Source organism: Lampetra planeri, chromosome 2 (assembly GCF_965212315.1).
Source record: "Lampetra planeri chromosome 2, kcLamPlan1.2.h2, whole genome shotgun sequence".
In the NCBI taxonomy this organism is placed as follows: Eukaryota; Metazoa; Chordata; class Hyperoartia; order Petromyzontiformes; family Petromyzontidae; genus Lampetra; species Lampetra planeri.
Genome location: NC_136108.1, coordinates 9,775,684 through 9,798,198, shown reverse-complemented (window position 1 = coordinate 9,798,198; position 22,515 = coordinate 9,775,684). Strand labels below are relative to the sequence as shown.

Genomic DNA, 22,515 nt, shown 5'->3' with positions numbered 1-22,515 from the left:
ATGTAACATTGTAAGCCTCATTTTGGCGCCCCTTTACCTTGGCGCCCGGGGACATATGTACCCCCCTGCCCCCCCTAGCTACGCCTCTGCGTATCCCCATGTCTACAATGATATGACCCGTTATCGTGCTGTTTCGATTAACGCTCACTTCTCCAGGAATGCATCTTGGGCACTCAACGGGGTCTTTCTGTACTTGCGAACAAGAGTTGCGATGGTCGAATGCAAGCGCAGGATGGTGGAGACATGGCTGCAATGTAGCGAGCCATTGTAACTCAGATCAGAGCCAGAGCATGCGTGACTTGCCTGACGTCAATGGTGATTTCTAAATCTAATCTAATGTGAGTGGCATCTGGACGGACGGAAGAGAAATCCCCCTGATTGCATTTCTGGACAGCAATGCATCGTCTTGATTGACGAGCTGACACTTGGTAATAATAATGAACTGCATGAAGGAACGACTGTCACCTTACGTGGCCTACCCCATCCATAATAAACAGGTTAATTTAGTATGTAGATCAAGACAGAGCAGAGTGGAAACAATTATGGAACGTGGATACCTATCGGCTATCTGCCCATGAATCGTGGTGGTTTTGATAAAAAAATGTATATGTTCAAAACTCGACGGGTTCGTGCGTGCCAACATCACACCACCTGACTTCGCACCCCTGTTGTTGTATCCCGCGCAAATGTCGTTAGGGGCCGTCCATAAATGACGTCACGCGATTTTGGACGATTTTTGACCCCCCCCCTCGTCACAAAAAGTCAGACCCCCCCTCAAATATGACGTCACAAAGCTCTGCCCCCCCCCCCCAAAAAAAAACATGCCTCAAATGGCTTTAAACTATTGTCATTGTAGTGCGTATTTAATGTGACGCTGCACTCTGATGTTGTAGGATAAAACATTTATTAAAAAGTATATTTAATTCAGTGGAACGTGTTGTCTATATTTATTTAAAGTTGCGCATTTTGATGTGACGTCACATTTCTCAAACCCACCCCCCCACTCGTCACACATCGTCACAAATGTCTGACCCCCCCCCCAGGTGCGTGACGTCATTTATGGACGGCCCCTTAATAAATAAAAAAACATTGCACACATCGATGTTTACAGTTGTTTTCGTGTAAATCGATATTTTCATCAAAAACAGGGTGTTTGAAATGGATATCGGTTTTCTTTTGATATTCCATCCCTGTCTATCCAAGTGTGCATCACCCCCACCTGTAGGACCGTACACGTGTTAAATGTCCGATGAGCTGTGTGTTACGCGAGTGGTGTTTGACGAGGATGCAATGAGTGACGTTTGGACCGAGGCGCATAGCGACGCAAGCAAGCTAGGTATATCGTGGTGTCTCACAACTCGTAGAAACATCACGTGGTGTTGTGAGGTGGAGGTGAGAGGGGAGGGAAGGGATTGGTGGGAACCTGAACTGCAGACCTGCACCTTGGGCAGAGAACGTAAGGAGTTTATTTGCACACTAGCTTTTTTGCCCATCCAAGGACGGGTATATATTGCAGTGAATCAGAAATATTAAATAGAAAATAGTTCAGCTCAAGATTATTGAGGGGGGGGGGGCGGGTTGCCCCGTGTGGAGTGACGTCATCCGCTAATGGTTATTGTGGAGGGGTGCAGCATGTGGAGTGTGCGAGCTTCTTGTGCGTAAGTGTACATTTCCACGAGGGCAATCTTAATTTGAAGCTTGAAGCACGAATATATGGAGTGACGTCACGCGGGGGGGAGGGTGGAACTAATGTGGAGTGACGTCACGCACGGGACGGACAGACATTTCTGGGTGATTATTTGCACATATTTAATGCCATGTTATAAATTACATAAAATTACATACCATTTTCCATTTAAACGCAATCTATAAGCATTCTCAAGTGGCCACATTGCAAGACCTAACAATGAAGATAATCATGTATTTGGGGCTTGGGGAAATCCATTGTAATGTCATTTTTGTTTGGCAATATAGGAGTTGTTAATATACAGTCTCGTTTTTCGTGCAGTATTATGAGCATGAGTTGTAAGCTAATAATTACCAGGTAAGGACCACTGAGCTATATGTCTTTTTTTCAGAAGCGACCTGGCCACAAATGATGGCTCAAGTTATATAGAAATTTATAGCAGGCAAATACTCTAAATACACATTTCTGAATGTGGAGGGGAAAACCAGAGGACCTGGAGAAAAATCCACGCGACGACAGGGAGAACACGCAAACTCCAAATATACACAAGGCGTCAGGGTTGGGATCGAACTCACGACCTCCTATATACCATGCAAGGGAGTTAACATCTAGGCACCCCTGCGCCCCAAATTTGCAGAAGAAATATAATTAGTGCTGCCATTGGGTCACTGGTTAGTTGAACGTTTACTTGTGAATATTGGCTGGACATTGTTGTCGAGTTGAAACAGTGTATGTAAGAGGCCACTGCCAGTGCCCTAAGATCCAAACTTGCAGATGACACGTCTCAGTGCTCTACCGATAAAGAATATGCACTCTTTGCAGAAAGCACAGATGGGTAATGCCGATCACACATTTTCTGCAGCTCCAATGCACACATTATACAGCAGCTTTCAAATGCCAGCATGTCCTTTCATTGACATGTTTTCATAATTAGCATTCGACGGATGCATGCAGGGTGCAAAAGCATCGTTTGCACTTGAATGGAAAGCATTAGTAAATGTATACCATAGGCCACGTGAAGGTGTAGAAAACTGAATTAATTTTGGAAACTGATAAAATGTGGGATGGGTTGCACTGAAATGTAATTTGGTGCAAGAACTTACAACTCGCATCAACTACAAGGTACTTCAGATGTTAATTTGCAGGATGACAGACAATAAACGTAAACAAATTATCTGCATGATAAAGCATTGTTGAATAAATATGCTTATATAGTATAAACCAGATAAAATAACAGTGCAGCAAGTCCTCTTTTTATGTTGCTAATATTCACTCTGTTTCCCTAACATTGTCTACGAATTAGGGAACTAATAATTAAAATGCATTTATTCAATATTGGAGTACATACAGTACTACTCTCTACAAGGGGTTCCTCTACCTACGAACACTCGACTTACGAACGTTTAGAGATACGAACAAACCTGTCCGTATGTCCAGTATCCTGTTCGAACCAAGAGTCGTAAGTTCAACCCCCAAGCAATAGATCGCGGTGGTGGCATCTACATCGGCAGAACATGAAGAACCAGTGGCATCTACATCTACAGGAGATTATATAACTTTTAAAGCCATTCCCCGTGTTTGTTTAAAATCGACGAAAATAAAGTTGTACTTACGAACAATTCGACTTATGAACAGACCTGGAAACTAACTCGTTCATAAGTAGAGGAGTCCCTGTTTGTGCAATATCCGCCACCATCTCTGGTGAGCACTGTGTTTTAACTTATTTATTTAAACGTGTTATATAACACACTGTTAGGAATCTTTTTAAGACTTAATATTTCTTCTGCAATTTTTGACGAAAATTTTACCCCAGAAACGTAATTAAGTCAACGGTAAAATAGGTGTTTAGATTTATGTTTCGCCTCATTTAACACGTTTTCCAAGGATGCATCCCCAACGTAAATAGATAACTTACTGTATATTTTAATATTTCATGATAGACATACATTTAGATGTGGATAAACACCCAACGGATATCAAGTTAGATTAGTGATAAAAACATAAAAGTGTAATCTGGCAGCAAACAACACAATTACGTAAGTGTTAGGTGCAGCGTAGTGATGTTAGTGAACGCTTCCATGAAAGACGTCTTGGAAGACCTTCAAAAGCGAATTTTCAACAAACACAATGCGTATGTTGGTCACAATTGTAGGTTGTTGTTTTTTTGCAAACGCATGGATTGCGTTTAGCATACTAGAAGCAACGTTCCGAGGTGATAGCTTCGCGTCACCTGATGAAACGACATGGGCAAGAATAAATCATTTAGCATGATACTTGAAAAAAATTTGCCGAGATTTTGGTAATAATTTCTACGTATAATTTTAAGCTAAAGTGTCTCCATACTTTAGTGTGTGGCAATGCTCATCTATTTTGGTGGCCCTGAGCATGTGGATATCAAACATTCCCAATGGCAAAGGCCAGTTTTTACATTTGAATAACTGAAGACAAATTTCATTTTTCACCATTCTTGTATGGAAACAAAATATAACATTCATTAAAAAATCTAATATATATGTACCTGTACCAAATGCTGGAAAAGACACAGATTTAATATTTTTCTTTTGACATTTATGTAGAATTCTTGAACAGGTTTGTTCAATATTTTCTGGAAGTCCTGCAATGTGCAAAATATATTTGCACTCCAATTGGCCTGCTGTGGTCACAACAATGTCTCCGAACTTGGGATTTTCTGCAATAAGGAAATAATACATATTCAAACATCGAAAAAATAAGGGATTATATAAAAATTGAATACAATAAATAATATTTATCCTGACCGTATAACTTCAACCTATAAAACAACATCAATGACCTATTCTTGACCAAATAAATGGAAACTATCATGAATAACACAATAATTACCTTTTGAGAATTCATCTTTAATCCTATATCCAGCAGCCTTAAGGATAGCACTGCAAATTCCTGGAAGGGTAACACAACAACAATCATAGTTTTTAACATATACTTGCAGCCTGCATGTTTTTTGGACGTGACTGTCCGTCTGTCACTCCCGCCAGCCAAACTTTACTTTATAAAACGCTATAGTGAAATTACCTGTCGTTGAATGACGGTCCTCCCACCACCACTGGGCCCCCCACTCTCACGCATGGGACTCTCAGACCCCTCCGTCCCCTACCCATATATACACCCCCATACGGGCCCCCCCTCGCGCACGCCCTCAAGCGTGCGCCCCCCTCCACCCCCACGCATCCCCCACCTGCGCTCCCCTCGGTGCCCATCCCGTGCCTCCCACCGCGTGCCCCCACCCATGTGCCAGCTACATCTGCGGCCCTTCCTCTCTGCTCGTTGGGTGGCACATGGCCTCCAGCCAGTTAGAACGCACGCAGAACAATTTTGTAATGTAGTATGAAACGCAAGACACTTCACATTTAAGAGGAAACGCTAAATTATAGTCATAGGTGCGGTAGGATGGGGGTCAAGGTAGGGAAACAGGGAGAAATGACAGAGCAACATGATATGGCACAGCCCAGGGAGAAGCAACTGGGGTCCAACACCAACAACAGAGACATCGATGGGGGCCGGGACCCTTCGACGAGTTCCATTGCGGATGCTCAACCAACGAGTACAACGAGTGACAGGCGAGTCTTGAGGGCACGAAAGCCCTTTTCACAGAGTTCCAGGGGCAGCTGGAACAGCACCAATGAGTTCCACGGCAGTAAAGGCAGCGAGGATTCAGAGGAGAGGTCAGGCAAAAGGAGGTAGCAAGAGGTGGAGGCACATAGATGGGGCGAAACAAAAAAAACCTGAAGTCAAGGAGACAGAGGAAAAGCTTGAGTTGGCGAACACTGCCGGACCCATTTAAAGGGTCGGCTTTTTATCCCCAGGTCGGGCTTACCCCTCCCCTCATGACCCCTCCTCCAGAACCTTCTGGACGGTCTTAAGGGGTCTTAATCTTAAGGGGTCTTAGGATCGGTGGGCGGTCCCTATCCTCCTAAGCCCCCAGCCCCTAGGGTGTCTTGGGGGTCAATCTCCGGTCACAGGCCCCCTAGGGGGAAGGGGGCTTGACCTTTGGTCAACCCCTACACACCTCGCTCTCTCTCGGCTGCCCCCTGTCGGCCCGTGAGCGTGGTGGCAGGTAAGCTGCTTACAGCGCCTTGCTATGGCGCAACACATGCCAGTGTGAACGTTGTTGCTAGTGATCACAGCTGAGTAGCTAGCGATTGATCGCGGGGTTAAAGGAACCCATTTTCACTTTTATAAAGTACTGTTTATTTCATGTTAATTTTCTTGAAAGTATCCTGTGCAAATTCTGTAATTATGTTATTGGTGTGGTTCATGGTTACCTTTGGTCACACTCATCGTAGCGTTTGTGGAGTTGACGATGGCGTCCGTCTTCTCTTGAGTGATATCCCCACTGCACAGCTCAACAGTAATTCCCTGTATTTTAAATGGATTCTTATTATGCTCTGCAACGTAGAAAATTGTAATGTTTAAACATTTCCACAGACTACCTTTTAACATAATAATTAATTGAAATGCACATGGTAATACAATTAGACCCTGAGGCTTGACATCTTGGAAGTAAGAAAAAGCAAACATGGTCACTACATTTTTTCGTAATGAATGCATGCAGGCGTCAAAAGCATGAGAGAACACGTGAATGTTGTACCTGCGCCAGTTTGAAACCTTTCCTCCTGCTTAAGGTTGGGCGCTCTGGCTTTGGAGTCCGATATGGAACTCGATATTTCGTTTTCAAAAGCCTGTAACAGTAAAATACTCACTTAAGAATACGGACTCTGCAGCAGGTTATTTTGTAAATACTAGTAAAATATCTGTACGGAAAGCACACAGGTGTTTGGCATTGAATAATTACAGTAAAATACATTCGTTTTAACTGTGAATAGGCCACTTTACAGGATAAGTAAATGACATTTTACAATGCACCATATACTGTACATTGCATATAAAATGTAATAACCTTTTAAAATCATCTCAAATCTGGGATGTAATGCATGTAATATCATACACAGATTCCTATTACAATAATATTTCACTTCATACTATCTTAAATATTTTCTCTCCTACATCGTCATTGTAAAAACATGTCTGTCACTATTACTAAACACACATTACCTGTTATAAAACATGTTTATATAGTCCACTGTACGTTCCAAGAATATCAGCCCTTTGCATTTGGTAAATAATCACCTTTTGGGGGAAAGCAACAGTAGTCATCCCATGAATATCCCATTAATATACTGGTCCTCACCATAAAAATGTGGAGATTCTATGACAAACCTGGGTCTGTCAATACTTAGGCTTTTTAAATTTCCGCATGAGTATGTTTTTTGAAAACAAAGAAAGGTAGTGTATACCTGTATTAAAATGTACACTTACCTTAAATATGTCTGGTTTAGAGCTAAAGATCACAAATCGAATGAACTGAAGAATGTCGTCTTCATGCTCCTTGCTGAACTGGATGGCAGCTGACAGCATGGCACTAGCAACCTGCTGTGGCGGGTGGTTTAAATTCCCAGTGCCCAGGGCTGGGAAGGAGATGGATGTCACGTTTGCTTTGTGAGCTTTCTTCAGGCAATCCAATGTCATTTTGTACACAGACTGCAAAACAAGTAGACGACATAACTGCAACGTGGAATTATCTTGGTAAAGTTACAGCATGTAAAACATGTTTGTTGAAATAGTATTTTTACTTTCCTAATTGAGACATTTTAAACTTAACGATAAAATTGCAACCAACCTTATATTATTAAGTCCAATAAACGTACTGTATATAAAATAAAAACATGTTGAATCAAGTAGTATTTGTACATTTGCAATAAAAAAAAGGTTTTTCGTGTTTCTCTTACCATGAATCACGAATTGTGGCCTTTATATAAAAAACGAAACAGGTGGACTTTTCCACAAATCTGGCTGTCACCTGATGAAGCTAGTTCTAATTACTGGCGAAACATCGTACTCGGATTGTAATTGTTGTGGCTTGGCTCTCCAACACACCAGTGTGCTGTACTAGTGTCGAATTGGCACGTTATTTTTAGGTGACAACCCTTACTCGTTGGCTGTGTCGGGTGGTGGCGGGTTTTAACACATTTATATATTCACGCGATCTAACCCAAAAAAAAAAACCTTATGGATGATATTGGTCACGAAAGCCTACGTGTTAACTATTGAAACTTTATGGAGGACTTTGGGTTTGAGTAAACAGGGATAAAGATGCGAATCAAGTTCATAACTGCATGTTAAACCCAATTCATATCCTGGAGAGATTTGCTAGTGCAGGCTGGTAAAACAATGTTTGTGATCCGACAGCCATGGAGGGCATGGCAAGAGTTGTGTTCCTAATAAGAACAGCTTCAAATTTAAGACTGGCAAATCTTTTAAAGTTATTTTAAATGGATCACTTCATCAAAAGGGAAATTCCCTGGGTAGAACGAATCACATCTTAGAAATCCACGAGCCCGACTGATGGATTACTCCATCAACCAACAGTTCCATATGGTCAGGTGTAAAATTTCTGCCATAAATAGTGCAAATCGCTATCCCATAGCATTTTAACAATGTTGTGTCTTGTACACGAAGGCACCATTGGGATTAATTTGGTTTGAATTCATTAGTCTGTTTATGAGACTGTGGAAGTAGGGCATGAAAGCCCCTTATTTAGGTACAAGACTGCTGTGCCCAATTTTATTGGGCTCTTGGCAGCGAAATGTGCCGATGTCGAGCTCACAGGCTCTTGATTGTTTAGAGCCACTTCAGCAGAGCTTTGCCTTCTGGCAAATGTCAACAGGATTGAGCAACCTTTGTGGAAATCAGCCAATTTATGGCACGTTATTTTTAGAGATCAAGTCCACCGTGTTTATACATTCATTTTCATGTGGCTTATTAAAAATCCACATGGTACAGTATTAAATTGGTAAAGTATAGGAACACAAAACTAAACGAATGCAGAATCTCCACCACTGGCTCAGGGCACAACCCAATGCTCAAGTGGAGCAAGCAAAGAATTTCACACTTAGAATTTCACTTTTGTCTTCCTACATTAGATTAAATAACAAGGCCACTTACCCCTTTGTTTATAACAGGTTGCAGAGCAATATGGTACACTTCCTTGCAAGATAGACGACATTTTGAGGTGTCTGTGCTTATGATGTCTCCATGACCAATGCGACAGTTTTTTTTTCTGTTAAGTTCATCCTGGAGTGCAGGCCCAGCTTTACGAAGAAGAGCAGCAGATGTTGCACCTCCATTGCGAAGTTTCATTTCAATAGACGTGGAGTTCACGATAACTTCAGTCTGAAACAAATGATGTAAATATTATACTCTATTTGGGGGGGCGGTACATTTAACTTGCACATGTTTAGGGCGACATGAACATTTACAACTGGATGACAAAAACTCTATGACAGTGTTAAGTATGATAATTGTTTTTTTACCCTTTAATCTGGCAACAAAACTGACACCTTTTTTTACAAGGAGTCATGTTTGCATATACCACAATACCTGCAGTCATAATGCAAACAAAAAACATAACTCTGCCAGATAAAAGGGTAAAAAACTATTATCATATTTTTTTACTGGCAAATGAGGTACCAATAGTGTTAAGTATTTGAACCAATTAACTAGTTTTTAGAGCTCGGGCGAAGCTTTGAATAATCAACTACTTTTTGCGGGCAATTGCTCAGCCCGCTTTAAAAATGGCAGCCTGCCACAGATGGGAAACCCCCTACAAGTCACGTTCTGCGTGAATTAACCGACAAAGTCATTATGCTGGTGAATTTATGAAGCTGCACCCTTCACCTCCCATTCAGAGGCACACGTGGGGATAGGGGACAGACGTTTATCGACTATTTTCATGTCATCTTATTTACCAATAGATAATTATTAGAGTAATTGAACAATTATTGAATCGGGTATCCCAGTTCTACTATTTTTTCATAAACAAGGTGGTAAGTGTACACAGTAATGCACATTCCTTTGTCATTCAACTGCGGGATGAAGGTCTCCCAATGCTGTGTCATTTGTAGGCATTGTTTGGTCACTGAAAACTTGAGGGGGTGGTGAGGGGCTGGAGAGCTTGACCAGTTCAAATATCAAGCACCACTGTTCGCTATGTCCGGGAATTAAGCTCAGGCGGCCAGACTTGTAATGCAGTGTGCTTACTATAGGGCCACTACCCAACCCTCAACAGTGTACATACAATATATCCCATGCCATACATAAAGACGTGGAGTGGTGGTGCAGTTGTTAGCATACTGCTCTGAACCCAACGACAAGAGTTTGATTCCCAGCCACAGCTAATATCAGTAGCAAGTCATATCTGAACTAGTCCAAACTACACCAATGAATGATACGGCATGGGGAGGCATTCATCCAGCAGTGAAATGACAATTTTCTTAGCCTTATTTATTTAGTTATTATATAGAGGTGTCTTGCTGATGCTGTGTGAGATTAGACTCAAACATAGTATTGCCAATCATTCCTCCCGGGTCAATGATATGCATACAGCATTGTTAAGAGTTAACACTGTTTTTTTCATAATATAGGTTTTTTTTGGGTTACATCACGTAAATATAAATAGGTCGTTAAACCCGCCACCACCCGACACAGCCAATTAGTAAGGTTTGGCGGGTATAACGACACATTTATATTTACGCGATGATATTGGTCGTGAAGCCTACGTGTTAAACTGTTTTTTCGTGGAGAGTGAACCCCACCATAGAAATGTAGAATTTTCCAACACTTTCTCATGACTGCATATAGAATTGAGTGCTACCTAATACTCATTTGAGTATTGTAACACAATGACATTTCACATTGAGAAAGTATGCATGAACAATTGAATGGTACCAGAAATAACTTACCGTTTCATCTTCAATATTTCCAAATACAACTTGTATCTTTCTTCCTTCATTTGTGGTAAAAGAGCTTCTTTGAATGTCGTTCATTTCTGCAGAAAATGTCTCCTTTGTTTGACGACTTCCCCGAGCAGTGACTCTTTCTTCAGTTTCATGAAAAGCACATTTAAATTTTTTGTTTGGGCCCTCATCCTCTTCTTCTTCATGCAATTTATGGGTTTTCCTTGACTGCTCTTCTGATCGGTTCTTGCGGTTCATTGTAAGCTCTATGGTTTTTCTCAATTCATAAATAAATTCGTGATTCATATCCACGATGTGAATATCAGTCAGGGTTTTCGGGCAATCGTGAGTTCTTTTACAGTACTCAAAAATAGCACGGCAAATTTCTTGAGAGCAGATATCCAGTGGGAAGGAAAATATTCCAGCACTAATAGCAGGAATTGCAATGGATTTGAAACCTTTTTCATCAGCCTTCTTTAACGCATTCATGACAACCTTTCCAAGAAGAAAAACTCCTAGAGATGTATTAGACCGGTAATCTCCCCACGCAGGGCCGACAGCATGAAACACCTTCTTGCATGGCAGGCGGCCTGACCCCGTTATGGCCAACTCTCCTGTAGGCACTTTTCCATGCTTTTTGACGTAAGAATCACTCTCCTGCTGAATGACTGTACCTCCTGCATAAGACAGTACTCTAGCGAGCCCCCCCAAATGTTGTAAATCTTCATTTGCTGCATTTACAATCACATCCACATTCATATTTAAAATGTCGTCTTCATGCACAAATAGAAATCGATTGCCAGGCAATCTTACAGGAGGCCTTTGTTGAGTTGGTCTTTCTGAAGCACCTGCCACTGAAGCAAATTCTTCTTGATTCTGAGTATAAAATCGAGATTTACGCCCTCTGTGTTTCTCTAGGAACATAGAGATGCTCTTTGCATCTGGTACCCCTCTCTCAATTCCCCCAAGTTCTTTGTTGACCTTTGAAACCACATTATTTATAGACTGCTTGTGTTTCTCGACCTCTTCACTGTGGCCCGTAATAACGATATCCATCAGTGAATCGTGTCTTTCTACAGAAACACTTTTGAATGCAGGATGTTCGGTGATCTTCATGTATTCAATGATGCAACTGCACAATGCTTCATTCTGCAAAGGAATTATTTCTTCAGCAGTGTTGTCTTTGAAATAGCTTGTCAACTCCTTATCTGCCTTTTCTACTGCCTCTGCTATCCCTGCGATGTAAATTGCACGGCAGGTGCCATCGTTGTGCTTTGAAAGAGTGAATATGCATTTAATATTTCCAGAAGAAAATGTGTGCTCTAGTTTTTTAAAAAACACATTCCACTGTTCATTTTTCATGACAGTTACATGCTTTTTAGTAACCATAAAAAGCAGATCCTTTAAGATGCGATTTAAAATGTCATGGGCCTGTTCAGAATAACCCTCTATTGAATAAATGTAGATTTCATTTTCATCAAATCCACAAAGGGCTTTAATGTTATTAGCAGTAAAGTGCATTTGCACCAAGGCATTGATGTCAGTCTTTCTTATAAAGTCGTTCAGATAACTTCCAAAGCTACATTTCTTTTTGTCTGAGTTTTCTATGCTGGATTCTATATATATTTTGGCATCTGCAACTTTTCTGGCATTTCCCTTGAGGTATAATGTTGATGCTTTGCTATCCATGTTGAATTGTACACCTGGAAAGCTCATGCAGAGCTTATCTTGTAGCAAATAAAAATAATGAGGTTCAATGTTCATAGATAAAATACCTCGATTAACCTCGCTCATGATGTCTTCTATTTCTTGTTTTACTTGTTTTACTTCATCAGATTTCCCCGTCAGTTGTATGCCATTCATATACAACACTTCTACATCCATTTTTTGCTCAATCTTTCTTTCTACCTCCTTCCATTCTTTTTCTGTGCATGTTATTGTTTCATGAGCATAACCCTCCATAAATTGTGAAAACATATTTGTAACCAAACCTTGCCATTCATTGTGGTCTGTAATTGACTCATTTACTGGTAAGAATAAGATGGTATTAACATCCAACAACACCGTGAATTTGCATCTGGATTTTTCCAGGGCTCTTTCCAGCGCTGACTTGTGCTCTTCATTCGATGTGATAAACTTTAGCAAATATTCATTCAGTGTCTCCTTGAAAGGCTTGGGTTTCTCTGGCGTATCTGTTGATTTATCCAATGGGATTTCCTTTGCCTTTTCACTCTGATGAAGACAGTGGGTTAAGGAGATTATTCCCATGTAAGCAACAACATAACGAGTATCAATGTAATTATTTACATGCCTTCACTGGCTTTTTATTCTTATCCACCTCAGTCTGTTTTTACAAAGTAATATATTTGTTCGTTTATTAGCCCATTGGGCTTCTGTTAATCAACAGCAAATTCTGAACAGGGTTTGACCCAGTCGGTGTCATCAGCAGAGTCAGGCATGTTAAATACTGCTTGTTAAATGTTATTGGTAAGTCCGGAATGGAAAGGCATTTATTTCATTTATTGGCCAGGGTACAATATTATATGCACTTATGCTCATGGTGTAGAGAGAGTAAACTTACCAATAACATCTGGCAAAACTTCAGCGTTTCAAATGCCTGATTGCTGATGAAACCCAGGGGGTCGAAACCATTCTTGAGTTTGCATGCTTCAACAGGCGATGCTGGTTAACGTAAGTCTGGGAGGTCAATTGGCTGATGGACTAAACATTTTATATTTTTGTGTGGAGGTATGTAATGAAAGGCGAATTATTTATTTCCTGAGTGTTCCAGTATAGTGCTCAGTGAGGTCTTTTTAAATCCTTTATATTAAGTTCACTTGCTTGCTTGCGTGCTTGCTTGCTTAGGACCGTGCAAATATTTCGGTCGTTTTTTAACCCACTTCCCGTGATTCAATCGAGCTGACATTTTGCACACAGACTCGTTGTGCTTGACAATTCATTTTTGTGAAAAAACATTTCTAAAATTTTACACTGTTTAGGGAATTTTTTACAAATATTTAATTACCAATTGCTTAATTGTGGCAGCCAATCATCTGCCCCATAGGTGGCAGCCATCTCAAGCCAGAGGACGAGAGGACTGTAGCCGCCCGTTTCATGATGACGCAAATGTTGACTAACCACATGGCATGAAATCCCTGCCCCCACGCTGTACAATGGAGACTATTTATAGAGCAGTTAAATTGAAGCCGCCAGGTTCTTGAAAGTGGTAAAACGGGTCAACGCTAGTGCCCTCGGGAATATACGGGGCATGTCAAGAGGTGATCTTTCATTTTAAAATCCTTTATATTAACTTCACTTGCTTGCTTGCTTACTCAACGTAAAACAGAAATTAATAATAAAATGAAACCGATGCCACGCATATAAAGGATTTATAGTGAAAAACTTTGTTTTTACGGTTAATTTTTTTACTGTCATTTTGAAAGCAAATACAATGGGCTTAATTCTACTTCGCTTCAACATTTCATCTCCCCTTTATGGTCCCTTCAGCTCGTTCTATGCCAACAAATAATTTTGTTCATCTCAATTAACTTTGGATAATATATAACACAAAGTAATCATTTGTGTCATTGTGGAGAAAATAAATAACAAAATAGACAAGCAGACAATCTGTCTCCTTCATGTAATTGTCTCTTCACATAAACATTAAAAACATCTATTTTGTTAATGCTGGTGAATAGCCAGAGATGATCCTTAACTAAATTTAAAACTAATTCCTTTAGGACTGCTTAGTGTGGTTTAGTTTGTTGTCCTTCCCCCACACCTCCGATAAGCCCTGTTGGCTACGAATGATGCGAAAGAAGTTCTACATACATATCTAACATCTGGAAATTTACCAGAATTACTATGAGCCAAGAATGTCCTGGCGTGACGTCACTCCACGAGGCCCACCCCCCCGCATGACGTCACTCCACATAAGGGCCACCCCCCCCCTCATTAATATTCATGAGTGGGTGGATTTTTACACTAACGCAGAGGTCGAGCTAAATGAAATAATTAATTACACAAGGTCGCTTCAAATATGACGTTTATGTACAGAAAGTGAAGATAAAAAATAAATCTATGCAGCACAGTGCTCCATCCATGCGTGACGTCACCGCAAAAGAGGCCCCCCCCCTTCATTAATATTCATGCACGCGTCGAAATTTACACTTACGCACAAGGTCGCACACTCCACAAGACGCACCCCTCCCCTCATTAATAATCATGAGCGGGTGACGTCACTAGATGCCGCACCCCTCCACAATAACTGAGGTGACGTCACTCCACATGCCGCACCCCCCCACAATAACCATTAACGGGTGACGTCACTCCACGTAGGGCAACCCCCCCCCCCCCCCCGTTAATAATCATGAGCTGAATAATTTTTCTATTGAATATTACAGATTTACTGCAATATACACCCGTCCTTGGACGGGCAAAAAAAGCTCGTTTATTTGACCAATCCTGACTGCTGATGAGACACTATGTAAATACCAGTCTAGAGCGTTTGCTGCAAAAATTGTGCACTTCCAGGAGGCAGTGAGGCCAATAATTTGTGCAAAAAATGTGTTTTTCTGTGGAGAGACAGATATATGAAGGAGACTTTGTCTGCTTACCCATTTCGACCATTGAGAATTGTACTGCTTCTTATAATAATGCAATGTGAAATATTATAACAGTTGTGTTATATGTCTGCATACAAAGACATGGTTACCTCTTCACTTTTGTCATTGGCTGAGGTTTGTAAATCGATGGATGCTCCAGGCTCCGCAGGAGTTGCTGGTGAGGCCGTGAAGGCAGTGACGTGCACCTCCACCTTCACATCACTGGACACCTCAACCACGTGCTCACCTTTAGCTAAGACACTGTTCCGCACTGCAACAAAAATGACTAGTATTTAGTCATTTTTCTTCAATACTAACAAGGACCAAAACAATGCATCGATGAAAATGTACTCTTGATTAACCTGATATAGGTATAAAAGAATGGGTTACCTTCGGTTATGCACTTTTTATACAAATTATATGCTTATCTGGAGTGTTGAATCTGAGCTGTCAGTGGTCAGGTGAGCATGAGTGGTGTGTCAGTAACTATCTGGTGAGTGTCCGGTAAGTGGTGAGCATCTGGTGAGTGAATGCCTGATCAGTGTGAGTATCGTAAATACCCACCATCAGACTTACTGAGAGTGATGAGTGTATGGTGGAAGGCAGTGGCGGCTCCTGCAAAATCTCTCAGGGGGGGCAAATGTCTGGATGATTGATAAGGATAAGGTCCACCCATGCAATGGATAAATTAACAGCTTAAGCATGTAAAGGCAACTTCACTTCTTTAATATTAATGAAAAATAAAGTGACTCTTACAATACATCTTGTTTGTTTCTATACTCACTATTAAAACGAACCACTCAAGTTTCTTTTATTAAAGATTCCACTAGGTGGCGACAAATTATATTGTTGGATGAAACGTGCTTACGTATGATGATGTAAGCACGTATGATGACGTAAGCACGTTAGGGCGAGCCCTCCCGGAAGCCATAGAGAATGCATTGCAGCACCCCCGTTCGAAAAAAAACATCTTTGAATGTAAGTTTATGGGACCACTCGGGGCGATTCTCAGCTGGAGGGAAATCGCCCAAAAAGAGGCGGTACTCCACAGAACGTAGCATGACGCTGATTGGACTATATCCAGAGGCACAGTGACGGCTAGCGTGACTCTGTGGTTGAATGACATTGGTGGTGCGTCGCCCAATCGCCCTAATGAAGAAACCGCCCCTGGTGGAAGGTGAACGGTGAGTATCTGGCTAATATGAGTGGCTGGTGAGTGCCAGTGTTTGGTGAGTTCCAAAATCATTCGTGTGAGGTGAGTGGTGTCTGATGGGAGTCTGGTGAGTGCCCGTGTTCTGGTGATACATTATCCTTATGAGGAAGGAAAGACTAAAGTATATATATAGTGATGCAAGACAATCTAATATATGTAACTATTTCCTTATTCTTGGGTCTTTAAGAAAAGTTACAAAAAAATTACAAAAACTACCACGTTTCGATCGCAACACAAGCAATCGTCATCAGGAGAAAATCGAAACGTGGTAGAATTGTTATTTTTTTAATTTTCTTTGAACCTATCTACGTAACTTTACCGAAAGACCCACGAATATGAATTCCTGCAGTCACGAAAGCTTTAAGTATGTATTTCCTTGGCAATATATACAGTGTCTTGCACATGTGTAACATTAATCAGTATTGTTAAACATCGCGTGATCCACATAATTCCACTTAAATCAGTTTATTAATTTAATTGGCTAAATATTCCAATGCAGATTGCGCCTGAAAGTGAAACTTTTCTTGGTAAATCTTTTTGTTTTGTTTTTGTCACTTGTTACATTGATGATCCCGTTTAGTGAGTTTTCTGGGTATTTTACAAGGGAATTCTGTGGTGCATGAACACAGCAGCAACAAAAAAAAAGACAAAAACATTATTATTGCAGAGAACGAGTACAGGGTCCTTAAGGAATATTGCAAAATTAACAAACAAGGTATTTAATGGTCGTAAAAGGCACGTGAACCTAAAAACAAGACACTGAAAATGTGTGAGAGCAAGATGTGCCATAAAACATTGTTACATGTGCAAGTGAGCTGTGTTTTGGTCTAATAGGAACAAAAAGAGGAGAGGGGAGTGAAGGAAGGCAACCAAGCTGTACAGAATCGTGAAGTAGTAACGCGGAAATATTTTTTACCACGTTTTTACCAAATGGATTTTTTGCATAGGAATAAAGAGGCACTTATGAGGCTACAGAAGGCGAGTGAGACGATCCAATGGCGGAGCCAGGATTTTCAGGTAGGGGGGGCAACCCCTCCAGCAATGAAAAATGATAGAGGAGTTGTTAGTAAGTAAGGACTTGTCCCTTGCTTTTTATTCGACGCGTGTGCGGCAATGGCGCAGCCATCGATCGAGGGTCAAATCCGAACTGTGTGTGATCGGCATCGCTCTCGCTGAAGGTGTTGATGCCTTCAGGGAAGTCGTGGACTGTATACGCAACTGCGCACAATTCTGAGTCACTTATAACCGCTTTGCCGTTACCTATTGCCAATTATGGACTATTGTCCTATCATCTCATAAAGTCCCTGGCACATAATAATATGCTATACAGTGGCATTGGGGGTCGCAAAATTCCGATTTATTACTAATAAACCCCAATGATTCGATCGAAATTAGGGATTTCGACGAAATCAGGAATTTCAATCGGATCATTGGGGGGTCACGTGCCACCCTCCTCCCCCACTGGCTCCGCCAGTGAGAGGAACTAAGTGGTCCTTTAGGTAACTGGCAGATTTGTTTAAGAAGACTTTTAGGATGAAGACAGCCTCGTAATGGTCTCTTCGGATATCCAGGTAGGACAGAGTTGAGTTAATACTGTATACAGGTTGCAATGATGAGTTCTACAAGGGTCATCAATGGAAAAACGGCAAGCAGAGTGGTATAATTGAGCGAGATGTTTTTGGGTAGGTTGTGTCACAATCACCAAATATGGGCAGGATGGTGGTATTAAGTATATTCGCGTGGCGTCAAACTAGAATATGGCATTTGTTTCTGGATAGTAATTAAATGGTGGGTTATCTTATGGGCCATGTAATCAATAAGGTCTGCGTCTAGAGCCACAGTGGCGAGACAGGTGTGAGGTATCTGGTTAAGAACATAACTTTGGTGGTTTTAATGATGAGAACCAGTTTTATGGCAATACGTTGAAGTTGAAAATTATTAAAATCCTGTTGGAGATGCCGTTGTAACTCCTCCATGGAATTTCTGGAGGCCATCAGGGCTGTCATTAGCAAAAAGGTTAATATCAGAGTTCAGATGAGAGATGCCTAAATGGTTCACGTACAGAGAAAACAGGATAGGACCAAGCACAGAACCCTGAGGAACTCCCTAAATAATATGGGTCCTGTCCCACGATAAATTATTGATGGAAACAATTTGAAAACAGGTCAGATAAGTAGTTGTAAATCCAGTTGATTGCACAATCCTAAACAATTAGGCATTACAGGCTTTGCAACATTACAGTGTGATCCACTAAATCAATTTCTTTAGACAATTCGAGGAATAGGATGGCATAAAGATGACAAGATTCAAGACTATTGAATATAAGGTCAAGAGTATCAAGTACCACAGCATGTGCTATATTTTTCTCAAAAAAACAGATTGCTTAGGAAGGAAGCATGTTAAGCGATTACAATTGTGTTTTTAAGATCTTCTCAAAGATCAGTTTTCCATTCAGGAGGGAGGGATGCCTGAATAATGAAAAGATTTACTATATGGGGTATAGGTTTTACAATGGAGTTAGCCATGAGGTGGAGGGCAAACGCGGGATGGCCATGGGCAACATCATTTCACTGCAATGTCTCCTTTATGCACACAAACCATAGTAAACAAATTGGGACGTGGCCTGGCAGTGTGTGGACATACAGGTTGCTCTACCATACCTTGATGGTGTCAGTTTTGTTGTCAGATAGAAGGGTAAAAAAACAATTATCATTTTTTTACTGGCAAATGAGGTTACAATGGTCTACCATACCTTGTTTAGAGGTGAATTTCACGATGGCTTTACGCTTTGAGTCCAGGTGAGAGATCAGCTGGCATTCCCCACCACCGGACCGCTTGCTCTGGAAATATTTATGTAGTTTCCCCTTGAGGACCTTGTCCAGGTCTCGAGGCAGGTTCTCCACGAGCACAGCAGTCTCCTCCATCAGCTGCACCTGTGAACTCGTACTATCGTCCGTCCCTTCTACACTCGATGCCACAGCTGTTTGGCCCCTCTTGATTTTGGAAATAATTTCCTGCCTGTTGCTGCCTTCACGAGGTTCCTCACTGAGCACTGACACCTTGCTCCCTTCACCTGTCTTGGCTACCTTCAATTTATTACTGCCATATCCTGTTGTGACTAACTTAGGCTCGTTACTGCCATCAGCTGTCTTAGCTAACTTAGACTCGTTACCGCCATCAGCTGTCTTAGCTAACTTAGACTCGTTACTGCCATCAGCTGTCTTAGCTAAATTAGACTCATTACTGCCATCAGCTGTCTTAGCTAACTTAGACTCGTTACTGCCATCAGCTGTCTGAGCTAACTTAGACTCGTTACTGCCATCAGCTGTCTTAGCTAACTTAGACTCGTTACTGCCATCACCTGTCTTAGCTAACTTAGACTCGTTACTGCCATCAGCTGTCTTAGCTAACTTAGACTCGTTACTGCCATCAGCTGTATTAGCTAACTTAGACTCGTTACTGCCATCAGCTGTATTAGCTAACTTAGACTCGTTGCCGCCATCAGCTGTCTTAGCTAACTTAGACTCGTTACTGCCATCAGCTGTCTTAGCTAACTTAGACTCGTTACTGCCATCAGCTGTCTTAGCTAACTTAGACTCGTTACTGCCATCAGCTGTCTTAGCTAACTTAGACTCGTTGCTGCCATCAGCTGTCTTAGCTAACTTAGACTCGTTACTGCCATCAGCTGTCTTAGCTAACTTAGACTCGTTGCTGCCATCAGCTGTCTTAGCTAACTTAGACTCGTTGCTGCCATCAGCTGTCTTAGCTAACTTAGACTCGTTGCTGCCATCAGCTGTCTTAGCTAACTTAGACTCGTTACTGCCATCAGCTGTCTTAGCTAACTTAGACTCGTTGCTGCCATCAGCTGTCTTAGCTAACTTAGACTCGTTACTGCCATCAGCTGTCTTAGCTAACTTAGACTCGTTACTGCCATCAGCTGTCTTAGCCAACTTAGACTCGTTGCTGCCATCAGCTGTAGTGACTAACTTAGACTCGTTACCGCCATCAGCTGTTGTGACTAATTTAGACTCTTTACTGCCCTCATTATACTTCTCCATTCGTTTTCGGCAAGCCCCGTCAATTGTGTAGTCTCTATTCAATGCGAAATGGAGAAACAAACACGCGTACACATGCGCACACGTCCACACCAAGGAATCGCGTGCGTTCTTCTCTCCGTCTTTCGCAACTGTATCGTGTTACACTCTTGCTTCGAAACTAAATCCACACATGAACTTCTGTTTTGTCCGTACTGTATGTTGACCTTCTTTCGCGCATTACGTGGTCGACCGTGCTAATCGGAGCGTGAGAAAGACAACAAACTAAATACACAACGCAGTTATAAAGAAGTTAGTTTTCAGTCTAGATTAAAAAGTGCATATCGCTCCAGTGGCGATCGTTCGCATGGACGACACACAATACACGCGGTTTTAAACGTTCACACACACACACAAACACAGTTGCTGTGTAATGTTAACCGTATCGAGTAAACTCGTATACCCTAAACTTAACAAGTGTAATAGTTCTTGATTTACAAACCCAACAGAACTTGTCGGAGATAAGCGTCTGGTCAAGAGGCAGAGCAAGTGGCGCCCTCCCAACTTCCTGCTGTTTCTCTTTCGCCTGCTGGTGAATTGTCGTGTTGTTTATGACTCAAGGGGGCCCCCTTTAACACTCAGGGATGTGTTACCCATGTGCGCGCGGGTGCGTCCATTCGTCGACGAATAATCCAAACTTGAGGCCCACGATGGATGTACGCATCGAATCAAACGTCCAAAATGTAATAATTGTACTGGCAAAAGTGACATGCCCAAGCATGCAGCGATAAAAAAAAGTAACAAATGCTATGGAATGCGTCGATTGAAATCAACTCCTTATGCTTATGATGAATGGGTAGAATGGTAATCGTCCTGCTGTGTTTACGTTTTGGAGCTGCGTTTAACTCACCTCGTGTCATTAATATTAACATTTCACACCAAACTTCACACCAAACTCGGATATATAATACAATTTAAAGATTCTGAGCCGTATATTCCCCAAAACCACTTCAGGTACATTTCAGTGCACAGTAATACAAAAAAATGTTCACAAAGAGAGTACTGTACAGTATTTGCATTTGAATCAAGTCACTTGACTAATCAAACAGTTTTTTGCTGGATTTTTATTTTATTTCTCCAACCATATTAACTTTCCTAACGCTTCACAGATATTCTACAAGGTATATTTTAAAGGTGTGTGAGTGCACAATAATGTAATTGCAAATATACGCATGTTTTGTGTCATACGATGTCGTACGATTTCGGTATAAAGTCCACGCAACAATGTTGCTTGCCTTTTACAACTTGCCCTCTGTACTCGACCAAGTAAATACGTTTATTGTTAATCGCACTGCACAATGAACCTGATTTACCTGAGTTGTGGATTGACAACGTAGCATTGTGTTACACGCTATTTCATAATTTAATCTAAACACCATACTTTACCAAACAAATCGCAATTGCATTGAGACTATTTTGGTGCGAGACATGTCCAAATGATGGGCCGCTTTGTTGAGCTATCATTTGTGGCCAGGTCGCATCTGAAAAATAAGTTCATACCTCAGTGGGCTTTGCCTGGTAGGATGGGGATTGTTTCGTTTTTTTTATGTGTTTGGGTGATTTGTCGAGATTCTTTTGGTGACTTTTCCACGTCATGGAGTTGGCAACACCCACACGTTCCTGAGCCATGAATCTCGATTGCACCCCAGATGCCCTCGGCACTCTATTCCCCTCTCGCCTGCTCAGCCTATACCTACATTCGATTGCACGTGAAAACGATGTGCTAATATTACCTTCATGCTCAATGAGGTGAAACGAGCAGGTTAAAATCTACACCATGATTAATACAAAAAAAGAGATCGTTGAATGTTGAGTCGCAACCCCACATTTTTTGATAATTCATAATAATATGAATGTGTACTGTGCATCCCTATTGCTACATTACTGCGTATTTCCAAATCGCCCGCAATGCACTCCCCCATCTCGTCAGATCTATGAAAGCTAAGCGAGTTTGAGCCTGGATTAGGGCTTAAATGGAGGACCACCACGCAAAGCAGTTTGTTATCGGCTATACAGCAGCATACAAAACATCAGTTATTGCACAGTACAGTACTTCTATGCTTCTCGCCTACAGACTAGCGTG

At 41.4% G+C, this 22,515-nt stretch overlaps 1 protein-coding gene across 2 annotated transcripts; it reads right to left on the bottom strand.

The window, feature by feature from the left end:
• Positions 1-1,792: 1,792 nt before the first annotated feature.
• Positions 1,793-21,061, bottom strand: LOC144727416 (protein mono-ADP-ribosyltransferase PARP14-like). Of its 2 annotated transcripts, XM_078606231.1 has the most exons (11): positions 20,875-21,053; positions 19,091-20,430; positions 15,236-15,396; positions 10,528-12,753; positions 8,732-8,959; positions 7,046-7,267; positions 6,318-6,408; positions 5,992-6,114; positions 4,550-4,609; positions 4,206-4,376; positions 1,793-3,917 (listed from the first exon to the last, which is right to left on the bottom strand). In XM_078606231.1, the coding sequence occupies exons 2-11, from the start codon at positions 20,394-20,396 to the stop codon at positions 3,751-3,753; spliced, it is 4,755 nt and encodes a 1,584-aa protein (XP_078462357.1). In that variant the 5' UTR covers positions 20,397-20,430; positions 20,875-21,053; the 3' UTR covers positions 1,793-3,750. The 2 variants fall into 2 exon arrangements, 1 of the variants encoding a protein (XP_078462357.1); XR_013587380.1 differs by lacking the exons at positions 1,793-3,917; positions 4,206-4,376 and having other exon boundaries at positions 5,992-6,085; positions 20,875-21,061.
• Between the last annotated feature and the right edge of the window lie 1,454 nt (positions 21,062-22,515).

What these genes read in the sequence shown, in the direction of transcription:
- LOC144727416 (XM_078606231.1), bottom strand. Translation starts at nt 20,396, where the DNA reads ATGGAGAAGTATAATGAGGGCAGTAAAGAGTCTAAATTAGTCACAACA. An exon ending in CCAATGACAAAAGTGAAGAG is followed by an intron (nt 12,754 to 15,235) that starts GTAACCATGTCT and finishes TGTCTTCATCAG; the next exon opens with AGTGAAAAGGCAAAGGAAAT. An exon ending in AACCTGTTATAAACAAAGGG is followed by an intron (nt 7,268 to 8,731) that starts GTAAGTGGCCTT and finishes CTTGTTTTGCAG; the next exon opens with TCTGTGTACAAAATGACATT.